Source organism: Pipistrellus kuhlii, unplaced genomic scaffold, assembly GCF_014108245.1.
Source record: "Pipistrellus kuhlii isolate mPipKuh1 unplaced genomic scaffold, mPipKuh1.p scaffold_m20_p_18, whole genome shotgun sequence".
Taxonomy (NCBI): domain Eukaryota; kingdom Metazoa; phylum Chordata; class Mammalia; order Chiroptera; family Vespertilionidae; genus Pipistrellus; species Pipistrellus kuhlii.
The window spans coordinates 11,643,001-11,664,967 of NW_023425493.1; the positions used below are offsets into that span (position 1 = coordinate 11,643,001).

At 37.8% G+C, this 21,967-nt stretch overlaps 1 protein-coding gene across 3 annotated transcripts in view; it reads right to left on the reverse strand.

Moving 5' to 3' along the window:
• Positions 1-661: 661 nt before the first annotated feature.
• The window catches only part of LPGAT1 (lysophosphatidylglycerol acyltransferase 1), an 89,752-nt gene continuing 68,446 nt past the window's right edge, over positions 662-21,967 (reverse strand). For all 3 annotated transcript variants that reach the window (XM_036442651.2, XM_036442652.2, XM_045583112.1), the window contains exons 6-8: positions 18,519-18,645; positions 6,586-6,692; positions 662-2,321 (exon numbers count right to left, since the gene is read on the reverse strand). In XM_036442651.2, the coding sequence (XP_036298544.1) occupies positions 2,170-2,321; positions 6,586-6,692; positions 18,519-18,645 (386 nt within the window). In that variant the 3' untranslated portion in view covers positions 662-2,169. The remainder of the gene's footprint in view (positions 2,322-6,585; positions 6,693-18,518; positions 18,646-21,967) is intronic.

Below are 21,967 nucleotides of genomic sequence, written 5' to 3' on the forward strand. Positions count from 1 at the left end.
GAAATGACTGTGCTTGGAAAGTAAAGCATCTTAGAGAACAGCCTGTTTAATGTGTACAGTACATTAAACAGCAGCTTCCTCCTTTGGTCTCAGTGATGGCGAAAGAAACCACATCTGTGTGTGCACGCATGCATTTCTCTCTTCCCTCAAGGGAGACTGGCCACTCTGCCTGGGGCTTGCTTTAGCAACCAGGAAAAGGTCTACCAGCTGGGACTGCCTGCCATCCTTGACAATGAACAACTTGTCCCCCAGATGGCTGCCCAACCGCTCGAATGAGTAGTTCCAATTCACCTTGTCATCTGATAGCATTTGCTGGGCCTCAAACAGAAGTGTCCCTAAGCTTCCATTTGGCTTCCTGTCTGTGTCTGTACCTCTAAATTGAGATTGGTTCCACCTACTCACCGTCCCTGTAAAGCACATAATGAAATGCTAACATGTTGAAAAAGTGGCACCGTATGACAACCATTCCCAAACCGCGCACGGAAACCCTGCCTTCTGCGTCTCCCCGGCAGTAGTATGATCAATGAGGTATTTCAGCTCAGGCATCGTTCTCTTCTCACATGAAGCCGCTGTGGGCTTGTATTTGGTGCTGCTTTATCTTTCCCACACAAATGGGAGAAAATCCTTATCTTCTCAGTGTTTTGGTTTTGTGGATGTTTGGTTTTGGTTTATTGAAAAGCAAAAAACATCAACCTTCGCTGTTACCTTCCGGCCTCCTTCTCAGAACCGTCAAGATTGCATGATTAGCGACAACAGGGGGATCTACGATGTCATGTCACAGAAAACCACCGCTGACTCACCAGAATCTATCTCACAACCCCAGGCCACAGGGCGTTGCCGCCACGATGCTGGGTGCAGGCGGTGACCGCAGTGACCGGCGCAGGGCCAGCACTTTGTGAGACGTTTGGTTTTACTGTGAGGTAAACTGCATGAACACAGTGACAAAAGAAGAAAAAAAAAGTCTTCTAGAAACAGACACGACTGTATCCTCTTCAAAAGCAACGGGCAGAGCCTGGGAAGCCTCGCATGCTGGTCTCTCCTGGTCACACCGCCCTGACAGGTGCTGGGTGCCATGTGATGGCCTGTCACCATTTTAAGCCAGTGTCTGGCTCTAGCTTTTATTTTTCTAATAAATTAGCCTATCTCACCGTATACTGATCATTTAAGTGTTTTTGCATTAATTTGTTTAAACCATACCCAAACGCAATTGGTGCTAATATACCAAAATGAAAACAAACAAGAGAACAGCTGAAGGGCCTCCCACCCCCAGGTGTGGAGCCCAGCTCAGGGGGGCGCTGGGGAGCAGGAGCGCAGGTTAAAACACGCAGACAGGACAGCTCGAGTCCCCCTCACTGATTCTGTGCAGACTGGTTTCCAGGCTATACTACCAACCCTCTGCTACAGATGCAGCTGATGAAAGTGCATTTTGTAAGAGAAAATGATCACTCTACGATATGCCTTCTATATAAAAGGAGAAATCAAGTGCCCTCCCCTGCAACACATACGCACACGCATGTACACACACACACACACACACGGAAAGCACTAGCGCATGTAAACACGGTGTTGGGCTGAGCCTGCCTTTCGAAAGAGCCCATTCCAGGACTGAACGTGTCCAGTGGACGCTGCTCCCCGCCACAGCACGCCTGACTCCGGACCCCACTAAGCTGGTGAGGCCTGGAGCGTCACTGCAAAGGACAGGGCGCCAGTTCTTCAGAAGGTGCCAACCAGCCCCCCTGGAGGTTCCTAGTGACACAGCGGGAGCGGGCAGTGAGAGCGCTCACAGCACTGCCCTAAGGGGACTATTAGCTGGGAGGGCGAGCTCAGCTCTCTGAGCTTGAACTAGGTGATCAAGTATCTGCTGGCAACAGAATTTCTCTGTCTTCTAGGATGATTTTATGATTTCCTCTTCTCCAAATGTGATGTTCTTTTACATGTGTTGCAGAGTGTATCTTTTTAAAACATGAAAAGTCCTTAAAACATATTAGCAGGTCATTAGATTACTGATCCTCATTTTAGCAGAGTTTTAAAATATCCCAAAGGGGATAAATATTAATCCATCCATGGAATTTCCTTTGCTTGTTTTATATCCTGATTTGCACATATGAAATAATGCACTCATGAAAAGTTGGAATTCCTATGGTGACCTTGACAAGTCTGTGTCAGTTCCTAAAACAGGCAATGGTAAAAATACTGAAAGATGTTGTACCACATGTAGCCTGACAAAAATGCAAAAGACTGGATGAGGAAGATCCACTTGTTGCTGAGGGTCATCTCCCTGGAAACAGCTTCCCTGTGGCCTTGGGAAGGCGGGAAAGCCCCTGAAAAACAAGATGGAAACATTACTTTGTTTTACTGCTGCAGAGGGTCTCCTGGAGTAAAAGTTGAATATTAGTTTTAACTAGAATTTTTTTTTAATGCATCTTCTGTGACTCCCCATTGCTCTTGAGAAATCTCATATGAAATATAATTTTCAACCTGCCTGAGCCTCTGCCTCTGCCTCTATTCTCTCTGCCTGGGGCATCTGCGTTGTTCCAGTATCAGAAAAAAATACCGCCTCTCCCTGTCCACCGCGCCTACCCGTTCTCCCCTTCAGGCATTGTCACCTCCATATTTATTTCCGTCTTGGCACTTTGCACAATCTATAATATCCCCGCCTATATCTTCTTTTTCCTACAGACTGTCTCCTGTGGCAGTATCAGCTGCGAGAGAGCAGCACTCTGTGGCCTTTTTCCCACCATGTCTCTAGAGATCTCCGCAGTGGCCAGGACACAAGATGTGTGAAGTCGATAAAGAACACTTTCCCAAATAGCATGAACCTACATTCATTCTTCTATTTACAAGTTAAATGTCTCTGCCACAAAAAAGTGGTTGTTCTTTCAAGTATCCAATAGGGGGGGGAAAAAAAAGTGATTATAAATCACTGTTCTTTTTAAAAGGCAATATGGTTTATGAAATATATCCTAATAATAAAAAGGATCATTTGTTTTGCATTAATTAATTCTATTAATTATCATATAATTAATACACAAAGTAAACAGATTTCTGGGAAGGAAAGCTAGACCATTTCGGGGCAATATTATCTAAGGTCATCTTGGTAACACTCTTCAGCATTTCAAATAGTCTTTGCCCTTGTGGATAATCCCCTGGCTAAGCTGATTCATGAAGGGATTTGCTTCTCACAAGCAATGTACAGAGAACACTTTCAAGTTTTAAGGTCTATTATGCAAATAACTTTATTCAAAAGAGGCTTCCATTATTGTTGTACAATTTAGGGCAAATATCATAAAGCAAGAGACAGATTGAAAAAAAGAAAGAAAGAGAGCTTATTAGCCTCTTAATTGCCTCATCCTTATTATACATCCATCCTGTCTCATCTTTAAGAAAAGTTTGAGAGTGAGACCAAGGATTGCACACATGGAGAGGGGCATCTAACTAGGAATTTTAAAGACATACACAGTGCCCAACTCCTGTCACACTAATAGGCACTACTCCACAGCCCCAGGATCAGAAAGTTAAGATCAGGAAGGAATCCTCTGGAGGGCAAAGTGCAGCAGTCCTAAACCCCAAATCTAAAGCACTAAAGGTAATCACTGTATCAATCAGCCTTTGTTCAACATCAGGCCTTTACAGTCTGATTCAGCATGAACTTTAATTCTGTACCAAAAAATATCTAAATGGGGGGAAAAATAGTGCCTTCTGTTCATGGAAAACCCCATGGCCATCCTCAAACCTGGAACAACTTTCACTTTTCCTTCCCTCAAGAGGTAGCCTCGACAAACGAGGAAAATCCAAGATGGCTGCTCGGGTAGGCAACTAGCCGCAGCCGCACACAACAATTTCAATAAAATACAACTAAAATATAAAATGGACATTACCCAGAACTACAGGAAAGTTGACTGACTGGAAATTCTACAACAAGAAGCAAGAAGAAAACCAGAAGGAAGCACGGAGGAGCTGTAAAAGCCCAAGGTACGGAGACACGCGGCACGCGTGGAGAGGACAGAGCCAGAGAGGAGGGAGGCCGAGTGCCTGGCTGGCGGTCCCAAGCGGGAAGGAGAGAAAAGCTCCGACTGTGCTGGGCCCAGCTCCAACTGCTCTGAACCCCAATTCTAGGCCAGACCCCGGGGACCCAGGCTCATCCATAGGGAGCCGGGCTGTAAGGCGGGACTCCGGGGAAGCGGCGAAAGGAGGTCCCGGAGGCGCGCACACTGCGCACAGAGAAGGGCCGGCCGGCTGTGCCGCGGGATTGCCCTGACGGGAAGGAGACAGGGGCTCCAGACTGCTCTGAACGCCACCTCCAATCCCACTACCAACTGAACTGAACCCCAATACCGGACTCATTGGGGGAGAGCATAGACAGTTTGGCAGCAGGCGAAAATCGAGGGCACCTTTCTCTTAGAGGCGCTTGCAACAAGTACTGAAGGACCCTGAGTCTCAGGAGTCGCATAGGGCGGGGCTGACGGAGGCCAAGGCTGTAGGCTCCACCCTGAAACCCTGCCCCATCAGGAAAGCTGCCTGCGAAAATGCCTAAACCAAATAGATCACAAACGAAAGAAATGGAGGACAAAAAGCGACTGGATATAGAGTTCAAAACCACACTTATAATGTTTTTCAAGAGTTTCCTAGAAAAGGCCGATAAAGTAAATGAGACCTATGAGCATATGAAAAGGGATCAACAAGAAATAAAGAATACATTGTCTGAAATAAAAAATATTATACAGAGTCCTAAAAACAGAATGGAAGATCGCAAGAATCAAGTCAAAGATTTGGAACATAAAGAGCCAGAAGACACTCCTCTGCAGAAGCTAGAAGGCAAGAGAATCCAGAAAATTGAAGATGATGTAAGAAACCTCTGGGACAACTTCAAACGATCCAACATCAGAATTGTGGGGGTCCCAGAAGATGAGAGAGAGCAAGATATCAAAAACATACTGAAAGAAATAGTGACAGAAAACTTCCCCCACCTGGTGAAAGAATTAGACTTACAAGTCCAGGAAGCACACAGAACTCCAAATAAAAGGAATCCAAAGAGGACCACACCAAGACAAATCATAATTAAGATTCCAAGAGCAAAAGACAAAGAGAGAATATTAAAAGAAGCAAGAGCAAAGAAGCTAGTTACCTATAAAGGAGCACCTATACGATTGTCAGCTGATTTCTCAACAGAAACCATGCAGGCCAGACGGGAATGGCAAGAAATATTCAAGGTGATGAATAGCAAGAACCTACAGCCAAAGATAATCTATCCAGCAAAGCTATCACTCGGATTCGAAGGTCAGATAAAGAGCTTCACTAACAAAAAAAAGCTAAAGCAGTTCATCACCACCAAACCAGAATTGTATGAATTGCTGAAGGGGGTTCTTTCAGAAGAGAAAGTAAATAAAGATAAAAATTATGAACAACAAATACGTAACTATCAACAAGTGAATCTAAAAACCAAGGAAACTAAAAAAAAAAAAAAATCTGAGAAACAATATTAACTGTTGAATATAATAGAATCAGAGGTATGGAAGGGGAGTGAACTGTTTATTCTTGGGGAAAAGGGGAGAGGGGGATGTGGGAAGAGACTGAACATACCGTATTTTTCGGACCATAAGACGCACTTTTTTCCCCCCAGAAGTGGGGGGAAAAAGTCCCTGCGTCTTATGGTCCAAATATAGCCTACACATATACTTTTAAAAAAAAATTTTTTTACTTGCAAAAAAAAAAAAGGAGGTAGCCTCTAGAACAGAGGTGGGAATATCCCACCTGTGCTAGAGACTACCATATAGAGGGGCTTGGGAAATCATCTCGCTTGGCCCTTGGGTGAGGTAATTAAATGTTTGACCAAATATAGCAGCCTAATTTTTAAGTCGATAATTTTGTATGGGCTCTGAATGATGTTATAAATATCCAAATGGCCCTTGGCAGAAAAAAGGGTCTCTACCTACCCCTGCTCGAGAACATAGGCCTACAAACAGCTATTTGTGAAAGCACTTCCATAGTGCCTGGAGTTCCAACAACGTCAATTTCCTCCTTTCAAAACTTCCTTTCTTCCTTCCTCTCTCCTCCTCCCCGTTACATCTTTTTCACTGCACTATAGGTCTCACAGAACATAAGAAATATTAAATATAGAAAAGAAACTTGGGGTAAATATAGACTTTTTTCTCCCAAGGAGAGAAGTATAAGGTTGTATCCATGAAAACCAAATAGTGAACTTTATCCCTATATGTTAAAAAAAAATAAAGCATATTAAAAAATATTTACAAATGATGATGGTATCATTTAAACAATCAAATTACAATGCCAAAAATGAAGGTCATTTGCTATTTTATAAAACAGGCCATATAGCTGGCTGCAAATGTATGATCACAAGTCTTCTACAGACTGTGTCCTCTCTTGAACTAGATCCATTTGTACATGGCTAATGAACAAGTGCCTGGACACATTTCATGTAAGCTTGTCTTTATGAAAATTCTAAGATGAAATCCTTAAGTAGAGAATACTCTGATTCCTTTAGGATATCTGAAGAATTAGAAAAAAAAAATGCTTCTCTTGAACTATCAGTAACTTCAGGAAGGTATGTAATAGGATACTGTGTACCTGTTTCATAAAAATGTGTTAAGAGGTCCTCTTTTTCAATAAATCGCTGATAGAGCCAATCAGAAAGTTCTTCAGTCTCCAGGGGTACATCCTTAATTGGAAAGATCCTAGTTAAGAAAAAAAAGAGCAAAAACTACTTTAATGTAGAAGTCAAATTCATTCAGAACTGCAATTTAGCTTTGGTGACTGAAAAGCTGAAGAAAGTTATGGAATTCTCTTTTTGCAAGGGTTGGTTTTTTCAGCTTCTCAAGTTATCATGATTTTTTTTTTTAACGTTGATTATATAACCGAGTTCATTTATTCATTCATTCAAACATCCACTAGCCTATTATATGTTAGCCCTAGTGCTCAATAGTAGAAACATATTATTAGATTATCCTATGTCTACAAATAATTACTGAGAAATAACTGTCCTCCCATGCTTGTGTGTTAAGTGGGTACGGTGTTTAGAAAAGATGAAATTTTAAAAGGCAACTCCTTTCGGACACCAGAGTAGTCGAATGCTAGGCCAAATAATGCAGCTTTGCCACGTTCTTTTACTGGGAATGTCTGAACTTGACAGGATACCCCTAAATTGGTGCCATTTTGCTAATTATATCAGAGGTAGTGGTTTCATGAGCAAAGCCCACTCTTGGCTAGAGCATGATTCTGGAGATGCTGCAACCCTGTCCTGACTCCACAGCGAGTAGACAGGAATGATTTCTGATAAATGTCCCCTGGAGGCAAGGACCGAGCACCACAGGATGAGGAGGTGCTATGTATTTGCTGACCTTGGGAAAGGTTTCTTTTCTTCTTTGTTTTCCAAATTTGGGAGGGGGGGGGAGGTTTTAATTTTTTCCCCTTTATTAAAGCTACTAAGATACACAGTTAAAAAGTCTACAAAATGAATGTTTGTATGAAAAAACAGTAGACCCTGTCCCTCTGCCCTTAGTTTCTCCCTTCTGAGAAGAATCTTATTTCTTATTTCTTTTACTAGTAGTCAATTATCTTAATATGTATCACCTCAGTTCTTTAGTTTTGAGGCTTTTCTACTGACTCCCTATGGAAAATGAGGATTAAGCTCCTTCCTACTCCCATTACACATGCACATCCTTCTCATTTTCCTAATGCAGTTAGTATGGTAATTTTAATTAGCACAATATTAGACATTGGCATTTTTATCATCATGTAAATATATACAAAGTTAAGCCATATAGTAAATCATGGCTATTTTTTCTTTCCTGATCAGTTTTTGTTCTCCCTGAGTTGAGCAGTTACAGTTCTGTATGTACACCTAACTGATTCAGCCACAAGCTCTTGGCCAACTGTCTAGAATCAATTCCCTAGATCAAGTCTGCACACTTTTTCTTAAAGGGTCAGATAAAAAAAACACAGGGTGTCTCAAAAAAATGTACTCACACTTTAACAGCTCAATTTTGAAAATGAAATTATTTTAATAAATACTGCCTTTATAATTATTCAAAGTGTGTGCATACATTTTGGGGGGACACCCTATATTTACACTCAACTCTGCTTGCAGTGCGGAAGCAGCCTTTGACAATGTGTAGATAAAAGGGTGCAGCTGTGTTCAAATAAAATTTTATTTTAAAAAAAGGCAGTGCCAGATTGGCCTGTGATCTAGAGGTTATCCCAAGGCACACACCTGCATCAGACATCCTTTCAATGCCAGCTCCCTGAGGGGTTTCACCCAGGTTCTGGACGGGCTGCCAAGGCCCTTCACTATCGTTCTGGTGGATGTGGTGGTCCTTTGACGCCCAAAATGGAGTTAACGTTTCTGACACCCATGTCTTCCTCTCCCCGGATTTCCTTCACATTTTTAGGAAGGACATTCTCCAGCAGTTTCTTGGAAAAGGGTTCTTTAAAACCTTGCATTTCTGCAATGCCTTCTTTCCATCCACACACCTTGGTTGATAATTGAACTAGATATAGGATTCAAGGTTGGAATTAATTTTTTCCCCATCTCTGTCTTTTGTCTTCTTGGGAGATTTCATATTTAATGTCTAAATTTTTTATTTAGTTTTATTGAATTTTATCATATATTTAATTTCTAAGAGTTCTCTGAGTGTTCCTCTTTATAGTATACTATTATTGTTTTATTGTTGCAATATCATATTTTTATGAGAATCTTAACTCTATGAGAATTACTATGGTAACTTGTACTATGGTATAAACATGCGCAAAAGTAGAGAAAAAGGTTAATGAACTCTCGTACTATTAGGATTTTTGGAAGCTGCTCTTTCCCTGAGTCTAAACCCCACCCAAATCTCTGGATGACCCCTGAAATACGTACATGTGAGGTAAAGTCCAAGCAGAATAAAATCTCACAAACTTTAGTTCCAGCACAGGGGAGGTACCCAGAGTTAAACACAAAAACTTAACTACTCAGGAAATGTAGTCATTTGTTTTGTTTTGTTTTCTCCAGACTAAATGTCCTTTAATATTTAGATTTTTAGAAAAATCTGAGAAATGTTTTAAAATTTAATAATCAGATTTATTTTTTAATAAATAAATTTAATTTGTAAATGGAATTACGAGTTACTTTTTATTTTTAAGTTTTGCAATATAAGTAGCGCTTTTTAAACTATTCACTTCTATCACACTGAGTACCAGCATTTGGAGAATTATTTGCATTACTTTTTTGACCTATAAAATATATTCTATTTCTGTAAATATAAAATCAGGCCTTATCAACCTAAGGATAATTTACAAAGAGCCACAGGGCTAAAGAATATCTTGAAATATCTTTATAAGTAGAAAAATAACATGAAAAGTAAGGCTGAATTAAACAGAGGAAGTCTGGGTTTACCAAGTAAACTCTCTTAAAAGAACACGGTGAGGTTGGTGAAGTATCTATCGCTTTAAATGGGGGGAGTGTGGGAGTAGGGCTATGTTTTAAAAGAAATCCTACCCTACCATCTGCCTAGAACAGCTTGGACATCCTCTTACCTTAGGAAATAGCCAGGAGGGTAGACCAAATGCTCTCTCCAAAGCAATCTACTGATTGTTTGGGCACCATAGGATTAAAATATTAAAATGATTACCAGTAATCATCCCCTAATATGACAAAGTATCCAATGCACTGAATAACAGTCCTCTTAGAATTAAAGAAAAGGGGTTCTTAGGGGATATAAACAAACAAATAAGTAAAAACAGAAATGAACTTTTACTATAGCTATTCAAATGAGAAACTAGCTCCTAAATTTCAAGAAATAAAAATTCTCATTATCTGTAATCCAGAATGAACTCTTAAATACATAGTATTTTACCAATATCCATGGAATCAGATTTCAGAACACTAGGTAAATTACACTTTCACAAAAAGATAGGAAATAATGCTTAGCAGCTGGCACCTCTATAAATTTGAGTAAGAATATTTCTTGCCCCAAGGCTCCAAAATGTGAGATAACAAACAACTTGGCTTAAACCCCTCAATTCAATTCTACCAACTGCATGTAAGGAGCTAAAAAGCACTGAAGGTTTTAAGGCAAAGTGTTCCTACTTTCAAAAACATAATAGTCTAGCAGCAGGATATGAAGAGTAAACAAATAATATACAACTGGAATACGGTAAGTGTCGTGTAAGAAGTTGGAAGAATTTCTGTGTAAGTTCAAATGAAGGGGGTGTGCATGGGTCTGTTTCTTCTATCAGGCCCCACTGTACTCATCTTTGCATTCCTGATGTGTAATGGGGACACGTGAAAAACACATCACTTGAAATGGCCTAAGAGTTAATAGAATTTAACACTAAAAAAATTTTTTTAACCCAGAAACAATATGCATATAGTTTTCACAAGGTTCATAATGAAAAATAGTAGCCCTAAGTTTTCCCTCCTCAGACACCTGTTTTCCAGAAAACTTTTTTTTTTTTTTTTTTTTTTTTGCTATCACCTCCATCTGATGGAGAGACAGTGACAGCTTACAGCTATAGTTGTAAGCCTGAATCTGTAGTCCAAACTCATCCCAGCCAGTTTGGCTCAGTGGATAGAGCATCAGCCTGCAGATAGACTGATGGTAGGACACAAAACAACTGGAACATTTTCTAGGATAGACCATGCATATGGAAAAACTGGACTAGACCACCAACTTACACCATATATAAGAATAAACTCAAAATGGGTAAAAGATTTAAATATAAGTTAAAAAAAAATCCACAAAAATCCTAGAAGAAAATATAGGCAATAAAATCTCGGACATCTTTCAGAGCAATATTTCTGCCAATATGTCTCCCAGGGAAAGGGAAACAAAGGAAAAAATAAACAATGGGACTACCTCTAACTAAAAAACTTCTGCACAGCAGATGAAACCATCAACAAAAAGAAAAGGGAACCCACTGTATGGGAGAACATATTCTCGCCAATGATACATTTGATAAGAGGTTAATCTCCAAAATAAATAAAGAATTTACACAACTCAACACCAGGAAAAGAACCTGAATAGACACGTCTCCACAGAGGACATACAGATGGCCAATAGACATATGAAAAAATGTTCAATGTCACTAATCATTAAAGAGATGCAAATTAAAACCACAATGAGATACTACCTCATACCTGCCAGAATGGCTACCACCGACGAAAGAAATGTGAAGAGATTAGCAAAAGAACATATATGCATAAACCTGGACACAGTCTACAGTGTGGTGATAGCCAGAGGGAACGGGGAGTGGGGCTGTGTGGAGGAGACAAAGAAGAAAAAATGGGGACTTCTGTAATAGTGTCAACAATAAAAATAAATAAAAAAAACCTGCTGGTGCGGAAAAGCAGAAAGAACTTGTGGGTGCTGAACATTAAAACCAGCCAAGCAGAACTAAAAATTTGATGATTACATTTAATGTGTAACTGCATTTTCCAAATGGAAGGTGTAAACAGTGACAAATGACTAAAATGTCCAGCCTTTTCCAGATAAACACACAAACATACACAAAAACTAGAACCCAGAGGCAAAGAAATAGAAAACAAAAGGTGTTGAGAAAAGCAGACAGGTCCAACCGGAGTGGTTCAGTTTGTTGAGCATTGCCCCATGAACTGAAAGTTCACCAGCTCCATCATTACCAGTCAGAGCATGTGACCTGGTTGCAGGCTCAATCCCTAGCAGGGTCGTACAGGAGGCAGCCGATAGATGTTTCTCACATTGGTGTTTCTTCCCCTCTCCCTTTATTTCTCTACAAAATCAATAAAAACATTTAACAAAAGAAAAGCAGACAGGAAAAAGCACATTTTAAATAACAGGAGTAGGGGTGAAATGAGCAATAATTAAAAGCACTGACAGAAAAAGCCCCAGCATAAAGAAAACTAGAGATACAAATAAACAAAACAAAACAGAAACAGACTCATTGATGTAGAGAACAAATTTATCTTTCCCTGAGAGAAAGAGAGTTGGGGGATGAATGAAAGAGATAAAGGAGAATAAGAGTTATAACTTCCAGTTACAAAATAAACAAGTCAAGGGGATATAAGTGCAGCATAGGAAAAATAGTCAATATTATAACATTGTATGTGATAAGGAGTTACTAGACTTATTGTGGTGATCATATTGTAAGGTATATAAATGTCAAATCACTATATTGTATACCTGAAACTAATGTAATATTGTATGTATACTTCATATGAACATCTCTTAGACTATATCATTTGAGTATTTCAATATTCTTGATTTAAAGGAATAAGGTCTATGTAGTATCTATTAAGGGATATGCATTTTAAATATGAACCTATTAAATTTTTATAAATATCTGATGAAAATGCTTTTGTTGTAATGATTCAAATGATTATTCAAGCAAAATTCTAAATTCTGTGGGCAATTTCTTTTTTCAGTTAATTTCTAAAACTGAAGAAGACCCTTATTTCAAAAGTGTTCATATGTAAAAAATATGTATCTTAATACTCATTTACTGTGTTTTTCAGAACTTAATTCTGGTATCTAAGAAATGACACTACTTCTATGGGATATATTTTGAATATCACCATTATAACTACCAACTATCTATCTATCTATCTATCTTTATATCTATATAAAAGCCTAGCCGGGACCGGTTTGGCTCAGTGGATAGAGCATCAGCCTGCGGACTGAAAGGTCCCAGGTTCGATTCCCGGCAAGGGCATGTACCTTGGTTGCGGGCACATCCCCAGTAGGAGGTGTGCAAGAGGCAGCTGATTGATGATTCTCTCTTCCTCTCTGTGAAAAATCAATAAAATATATATAAAAAATACATACACACACAAAAACACCGTATTTTCCGGCGTATAAGACGACTTTTGAAACGAAAAAAAGCCTGCTCAGATTGGCCAGAGTCAGAGAGGTGGTCTATTAAAAAAAGAACTGGTGTTGCCTCAAAAGTGGGGGGTAGTCTTATACAGCGAATATAGGCATAAACCTATGTTTTAACTGTAAAATTAGGGGGGGTCGTCCTATACGCCAGAAAATACGGGATATGTGTGTGAGTGTGTGTGTGTGTATGTGTGTATAAAAGCTTAAGCAACTGTTAAGACCAAACAACCTGAACAATTGGTCAACCAATCACTATGACGCACACTGACCACCAGGGGCAGACACTCAATGCAGGAGCTGCCCCCTGGTGGTCAGTGCACTCTCACAGCCAACCTCTTGCGGCCTCCCTTCCCCCAACCCCCCAACCCCCCAAATAGGCTTCAATGGCTGGCCAGGCCGAGGGACCCCACCCATGCATAAATTCATGTACTGGGCCTCTAGTAAGAAATATAATTAGGAAATCATCCTGAATTCACTGTCATGCATTGCAGTTTTCCGAGAAGAATCTCTGAGGAGGAGGAAAAGCTCCCACAAGGACCCTGAAGCAAGAACATAACTGCATGTTCAAGGACAGCAAGGTGGCCAGAATAGCCAAAGGGGAGTGAGTAAGTACAATAGTAGTCAGAGATAAGGTCAGAGGGATGGAGCAGTTTAAGCAGGGCCTTAGACACCATTTTAAGGCTCCTGGCTTTTTAGATGGGTAAAGACATATGGAATTCTAAACATGATATTATGTTTTCAAAGAACACTCTGGAAATAGACACTGAGAGGGCCCAGGGTACAATCAGGGTGACCAATTAGGAAGTCATATAGTGATCCAAGAGCTGGCTAGAGGGGATGGTGACCAGGACCAGGGTGTAAAGAAAGTAGTCAGATCCTGGATACATATTTGCATATAGAACCAAAAAGACTTCCTGACTGAGTGAGATGTGAGAGAATGAGAGGAGCCAAGTATAACGCCAAGGTTTTTTTAACTGAGGAACACTGGAAGGATGGAAGTTGCTATCAATAATTAGACTGGGAAAGCTATGTGGAGTATATATTTTTAGGACAGTTTCACTTGAGAGATGAGTATAGACACCCCACTTAAGATGTCCAGCAATCAGATATAAAATTCCATTTAGTATATTCCTTTGAAGAATGTACATTTTATTCAGCCATTCCTCTACTAGTGGATATTCAAGTTGTTTCCAATTTTTTACTCTTACGAAAAATATTGTTCTAATATCCTTGTCTTTCTCTAGAATGTGTATATAGTTCCAAGTAGAACTGTTATGTTATAGAGTTAGAACTTAAAATACTGCCAAACTGTTCTTCACATTGGCTGCACCAAATTGCCTCTACTGCACCAAAACTTAATATAATTATTGATCTATACTCTTTACATGTACACTCAATGTGAGTCTCTGCTGTGTGCATTTTCAAACACCTTAAATTTTTGTGCTACCTTGATTTTGATGCAGTCAAATTTTTCTTTAATTTTAATTCTGATTCAGCAAATTTGTATTTTTCCTTCATGATTTATTAGGTCTTTTGTGTCTTATAAGAAAGGTATACCCTACTGTGAGAACACTAGAGTCTCATCATTGATGTTGAGGTAAAAATCTATCTGGAATTTACCTTGGGATACAGTAAAGGGTGAAATTTCAATTTTATGCTCCCTCATTTGTAAAATCAATGGTCCCAAACCATTTCATTTATTGACTAGTACTTCATTCTTTCTCCATTGATATGTGATGCCTACTCAATCATACACATGTTCCCAAATAAATCTTGATTTTCTAATCTTCCTATTGATCTGGTCCTGCACTCATACTACACTGTTCTAATTACATTAAGTCTTGATATCTGGTAGGAAGAAGGCCTCTGTTTCATTCATCTTCAAAATTATTGTAGCTATTTATTTACCATTATTCCCTCAAATAAATTTTAAAACCATTTTGTCAAGTTTCCAGAAAAATCTTCCTGGACTCTGAGTCTACATCCTCTTGGATATAATGTAATTGGAAATATGTTAAATTTATAGATTAATTTTGGATAACTGACATCTTTATAATTTTGAATCTTTCTCTCTATGAACAAACACAGTATCTTCCCACTTATATTCAAGACCTTTTATATTCTTCAATAAATTTTTTTAATTTTTGTTCACAAAAGTCTTAGACATTTCTTGTTACATTTCATTGGTAGGTACTTTATAGTCTCCTTGTTTCTGAGAGTGGTATTTTTTTTAACTTACATTTTCTATTTATTGTCTGGACAAAGGGATACCATTGATTGTTCTGTAATGGTTTTATGTCAAGATTGCTGAACTCGATAAATAAATGTTGAACTGTTTCTTGGGGTTTTTATGTAAATTAATGTGGTAGTTAACTTTATATGTCAACTTGACTAGGCTAAGGAATGCCCAAATAGCTGGGGAAACATTATTTCTGGGTGTGTCTGTGACGGTGTATCTGGAAGATAAGCATTTGAAGTACTAGACTGAGTAAAATTGATTGCCGTCATCATCCCATCTATTGAGGGTCTGGAGAACAAAAAGGTGGAAGAAGGGTGAGCCCACTCTCTCTGTTTAAGCTACAACATCCACCTTATGCCCCAAGGACATTGGTGTTCCTGGTTCTTGGGCTTTTAGACTCAGAAAGACTTACACCATCACCTCTTCCCAACCCCCCTCCTTCCCCCAGCCCCTTTTTAGACCTTGGAACTCAGGCTAAATTATACCACTGGCTCTCCTGGTTGTCCAGCTTGCAGGCAGCAGATCATAGCATTTCTCAGCCTCCTGTTATTTCTCTAGTAACATTTAAAAATTTTAATCTTTCAATCACCTCCCCAAATCTAAAATATCATTTCAACATGTCATCAACAAAAATTATTAATGAAATATTTTGCAATCCTATTTCTTACTAGTTTCTGAAATCCAATGTGTATTTTATACTTCCAGGACATCATGTCAGACTAGCTACATTTTACGTGCTCAACAGTCACATGTGGCTAGTGGCTGTTGCCACTGCACAGTGCATGTCTACATAGCATGACCTTCAGCATTCATATATTCAATAAGTGCTGTGCTTGTATTACATCCCAGCATTAGTCTGATATATAATTGTTAGCAAGACAGGCAAAGTATCTGCTCTCATGGAGGTTATATTCTAAACAGGGAAGACAGACATCAATCAGTAAACCTTTTAGATTCTCAGTAGTGATCAATTGAACTTTCCAAAGACGATGGTACCTTAACCCCAATCTTATATTTCATAGCAGTGCTTTTAAAAAAAAAAGAGAAAGAGGAAGGGAGAGGGATAGAGAGATAGAACATTGATGTCAGAGAAATACTGATCAGCTGCCTCCTGTACACACCCTACTGGGGATTGAGCCTGCAACCAGGCATGTAGCCTGACAGGGAATTGAACTGGTGACCTCTTGGTACATGGGTCAATGCTCAACCACTGAACAACACCAGCCATAAGAATGCTCATTGCAACATTACTTATTATAATAGCAAAAAGACTGAGAAAATATGTATTCAACAATAACAGAATGAATAGGTAAGGTATGACAATCATATAATGGGAATAGAATAAATAGTGTTTATAGTTCAAATGAATGAAAGGGAGCCATAAAGGTAAAAGTAAAAAGATATAGTAAACAATAGAATGGGAAACTACATGTTGTAAGATGACATACCCATGTATGGTTATAGACATTTTAAAAACATACAGAACAATATTATACATTATAAACATATCTGTATAATAAAAGTATAAGAGAAAGAATACCCACCAAATTTATGATGGTAGTGGCTTCAAGGATAGGAGGAAAGGGGTATGGAACTGGGAAGGGAAACAATGGGAACTTTACTAGAAATGCTTTATTTCTTTTATTAATAAAAAGAAGTCCTGAGGCAAATATATCAAAATGTTAACATCTGCCCATCTTGCTAGTGAACATAGTTTCTTAAAAAACATTAAATCTTCCTTTTCTGAATTAATTTCCCCTCAAAACCGAAAACAAATGATTGCCCAAAGTCTCTAATTGAATGCCTTCTCCAAAGTAACCAAAGTCCCAATCAGATTAGACATGAAAGCCACACGACCGCTTCTGGTAACCTTGCTATGCCACTACTCTCACGGTTACATCTTTTTTCAGGATTTTGACAATGAAATGATAAGTTCGTTCTGCACAAGGCAATCAGCTTATCTAACTCACTATCCTGATTTGGAATGAAGCAGACATTTATTTGAAGGACAGAGGTTGCTTTTGCTTTTATCCCTATAAACACCGTGTTCCTGTGATTAAAATCTAATCATGTTTAATTTTCCTACTAACTCCTTAACAGCAGCACACCGCATACGGCATCCATTTCTTCTTTAACAGGGAGAAGCTGTTTTCCAGTGTGACAGGAATACAAAGGAAAGAGGGGGAGGAAAAGTTTTCCCTTCAAATGTTCCCGAGTTAAACCCTTAATTTCTCTTCTTTTAAAACAAGCTTTATTCTTGAAAAAGATCAATAATGTAATTGTAAGCAAACTAATCACAAATACTTCCCTAGTTAAACAATACATAATGTTGGGGGTGGGGGGGGGGGAAAGTCAGGAATAAGAAAAGACATTTTTTTCTCTTGACGTAGTAAGTGGTTTACATCCAATCTATGGGGAAGGTTCATTTACTAATAGTGGATTTAGCAATAAACCATACACGTAACTTCATATATCTTAATAATAGTACATTATATTTGTAAGGTGCTTTGTAGTTCTACAATATTTTTTTAATCAGTATATCATTTGGTGCTCAAACAATGCACTCACTGAAACTCAGGCAATCTCTAGCCATCAAGGTCCTAGGATGGGCTGCCTGCTTTATTTAACAATTAAAAAAAAAAGTTAGTCTGGCTGGTGTGGCTTAGTGGTTGAGTGTCCACCCATGAACTAAGAGGTCATGATTGATTCCTGGTCGGGGCATGTGCCAGGGTTGCAAGCTCAATCCCCAGTTGGGGGTGGGGGAGGGGGTGACAGGCAGCCAATCGATGTTTCTATCTCTCTATCATCCCTTCTTCCCTCTAAAATCAATAAAACATATATATATTTAAAAAGTCAGCTGTGTTTAAGAAAACATACTTGTTCTACACCATGTGAAGAAAAATTGGCTTTTGCACCATATGGCTTAATAGTAATATTCAAGATAAATTATGCTTAACTGCAGAAAAAAACACACTTATGAATAGTTTTTAAAATCTGTCTATAGGTGAAGATTAGTTAGCCCACACGAAGCAAAACTACTATTTTTCAGTGAAATTTATAGTTTCCAGATCACCTTTTGCTCTCTCTGGGCACCCATTTCTCACTTTAGACAAACAATGCTGTTTTGTTTTTCCTACCAATCTCCCCTGATTTAAAGAGAAAGAGATCTAACCCCAGTTATTTATATTATTCACATTTGTGTATATATGATTTCTAATGTTGCATTTTAAAATCTTATTGTAATTGAAAACATCTCATCCTTGTTTAAAATTTTAAAAATATAACCAAACAACTAGAAACTGCACACAAAAAACATTTCCAAGAACAGAAAAAAAAAATCAATTAAAAATTTAATATTGAAACATCCGCATGCTCTCGGATCATGCTTTATGTTGGATATATGTTCAGTTCTAATATAGAATCCTTACCTGTAATGTACATGTGTGACGGTCGGTTTCCTGTATCCAAGGATCCAGGTTTGAATATCTATGGGTTGAGCTTTGGGATAAGCTATAGTTGTATCTATTATCCACTGGAGACCTTTTGATTTGCTATCTGAGAACAAAGAAAAAGCAACTTAAAATTGGATCAATTTTTATATTATTTACAACAAACAACTGCATAGGTTACTTGAGGAGGAGTATAAAGCATATTGATATACCTTTTGCTTTAATAAATCAGGATGAATTTTGGTATTACTGTTCTATATGATGCACTTAGAATGAAGTATTTCCTATTATTTTATAAAACAGATTTCAAACAAATGAACAATTCACAGCACTATTATGTATTGGACATGTATCATTCAAGTATTCAATACTATTATGTGCTACCAAGGTCTAGTTTTTTATATTTTATCACTCATAAAAAACTGGCCTACGAAAAGGTCAGAAGCTATAATGGTCTCAAAACCTTTCACTAAATACAACACAATATAGTATGAACACCAAGGTTTGTGACACCTGGGAGACATTAATAAATATTGTAATAAGGCAATACAAGTAAACATTTCATTGACACACATGATCGCTAGTTGCCGGTCTTGTCTGAAACAAAACCGAAAAACTCCTTCCATTGTAGCAAGAGCTACTGTACATACAATGAAATAACAGATAACTACCGTTGTGAGAGGGAATGGAAGTGCTGTTTTTATTGCCAGTATGGAATACAATGTGAGCAAGAATTAGAGGGGAATCTTCACAGAGAATGCTGATAGCCAGATGCTAACGTCTTATGGCCTATCTTTTATCTGAGGTAATATTTGAGATCCCTAAAAAAGAAAACTTATTTTCAAACATAAGTCCAAATGTACATCAGGAATAAACGATATTTTACTTGTTTATGTCAAATAATTATAAACTGGCCTTAAATGCTTAAAGTTTTTTAGGCAATCCTGAAAGGGGGAGAGAGGATGCTTATAAAAAATAAAAAAATGTTTTTAATAACATAGTGCTAAAGAAACAGAGTTTATGTAACAAAACACATTTTGACAAGCTACCCATGACATGCATACTGAAATGTTGAGGGGTATATTATCGATAATATCTGCAACTTATTTTGAGATGTACTAAAAACAAATAAGATAGACTAATGAATAGATACAAGGATGGACAGAGATATGATAAAGCAAATTATATTAAAACTAGAAGCCAGAATGGGCCTTCCTTTCCCGGGCTGCCAGCACCTGGCCAGAGCTGCCTTTCCGCCTTCCGTGCTGACCAGAGGCCCAGAGGGTCTGGGGTGGTGCAGAATGCCTGTCGTTGCCATGGCAACAACACAAGCATCCCGCCCTACCCTCCACCGCTCAGTGCCTGAGTATTCAAATTAACCAGCCATTTTTGTTGGGTTAATTTGCATATTCATTCCTGATTGGCTGGTGGGTGTCACGAAGGTACTGTCAATTAGCATGTTACTCTTTTATTAGGTAGATGTTAATTACAGAATCTAGTTGGTCAACTCATAGATATTAACTGTAAAAATGTTTTAACTTTTACATATGTTTGAAAAATTTTATAATAAAATCATGGGGGAGGAATCACAAGAGTTGCTTTTTAATATCTATTAAATGATACAATAAACAAAGAAAACCTAATCATTTAAAGTTAATCAGACATAGCTTAACTTTGAAATATATATGGATAACATATTTAAACAGACACAAAGACGTGTGTTTGTATAGAATAAACCATTAAATAACTGATATGAACAGTCAACAAAATAAAATACTTAATACCAAAACATAGAGAAAAAAATTGTAAAATACAAGTAAACTAGATTTTGAGTACACAATTTTCTAGAATCTAATTATTTTTCCTAAACAGAATAAAAATTTTAATTAAGGTAAGATAAGTAATTATCTACTTTGCTTTGGTTATAAGCAGAAGTTGTCTCATTCCCAAGGAAACAAAGATTTTTCTTCATCATTGGTCATCTGTATGAAAATTGTCCCTACATCTGAGATCCACAACATCACAGGGGACTGACTGGGTAAAACGATTTAAAAACAGCAGTCTTAGTGAGTGCAACAAATCCTATTTGGAAGTCCTTTGCCTTCAAGTTTTGGCTTGGCTGACATTGCCACCGTGTCTCTCTAGCAGCAAAGCTATTCTGAACTTTCCTTTTCTATTAAAAGACTTTCCAATTTGTCTTCTTAATAGATGATGAAAGATGAAGAGAGCTGTCTGCCAAGTATTCGCTTAGAGAAAAAAAATAATAATAAAAGGAAAACTCAGTGTAATCTCACAGGCATTATTTCTATGTCTGGTCCGTATTGTCATTTAAAAATACATATTTTTGAGGACCTATCATTTCTATTTTTACTTTTTCTAAAGAGTATTTTTTTTAAAAATAGCAAAATGCTACTAAGGAAATAGGCCTCCTGAGTTTCTTTCAGCTTCTATCACCAAACTGTCATAGTGTCAAACTTGCTCATAACAATCTTCACGTTGTTGGCACAAACTTGTCTGCAAATCTTCACAATTCACCAGGCTATCTCCAAGATTTGCAGTTGCATCTTTGAGTGTGACTTACTTTCTCCTGGCCATACAAGTAATATACTGGTATACTCATTATTTTTAAAAATACAGAAACAAATAAGAAATGAAAAAAAAAATCATAATGTTACAATTCACAGTTAATATTTTGGTATCTTTCACTCATTTTCTACTGCCTTATTGTTTCTATCTTTGGGCTCAGATTGCCTGCACCAGCGTTGTATGTTTCTCCCACTCCACTAACATTAGAGTGTATAAGTATCTTTCCAAGCAAAAAAAACACAAATATCATTTATAAAGGCTGTGTTGTATTCTGCTGTATGGATACTTTATAATTACCATCCCATCTCATTTCTGGCTATTTCTAACTTCTTTGCTGTTATAAATAATGCTGTGACAAACATTCAGACTATTTTTTTTTTAACTGATCTTAATTGTTGAAAGTAAAGATTATTTCCTTTTAATAAAAATTTTTTGCAGTGGGGTAACTGAGTCATTTATCAACATTTTAAGGTTATTAAATAATGCCAAACTGTATTAAATTCATTCTCTGCATTAAAAACAAACAAAATTTTATAAGTGAAAAAATTTTCATTACTACTTTTATTTGCATGTCTATTTTTAGTTTCACAAATTAGTCACTTCTCTCTCCCTATGTCTTTTACTCTAGCTATTCCACTTCTAGGAATCTACACCTCAGAAATACTTCCACAAAAATGTAAATATATTTACAGGAGCTTTTACCATAGCAATGAGAATCACAAGGAGTAAAAATAGGGAACATAAGGAAAAGATAACTTTGACTTCATGCATTTCTGTATTATTTGAATGAATTATTGTAAGCATGAACTACCTTTGTATATAGAAACAACCTTTAAAATTGT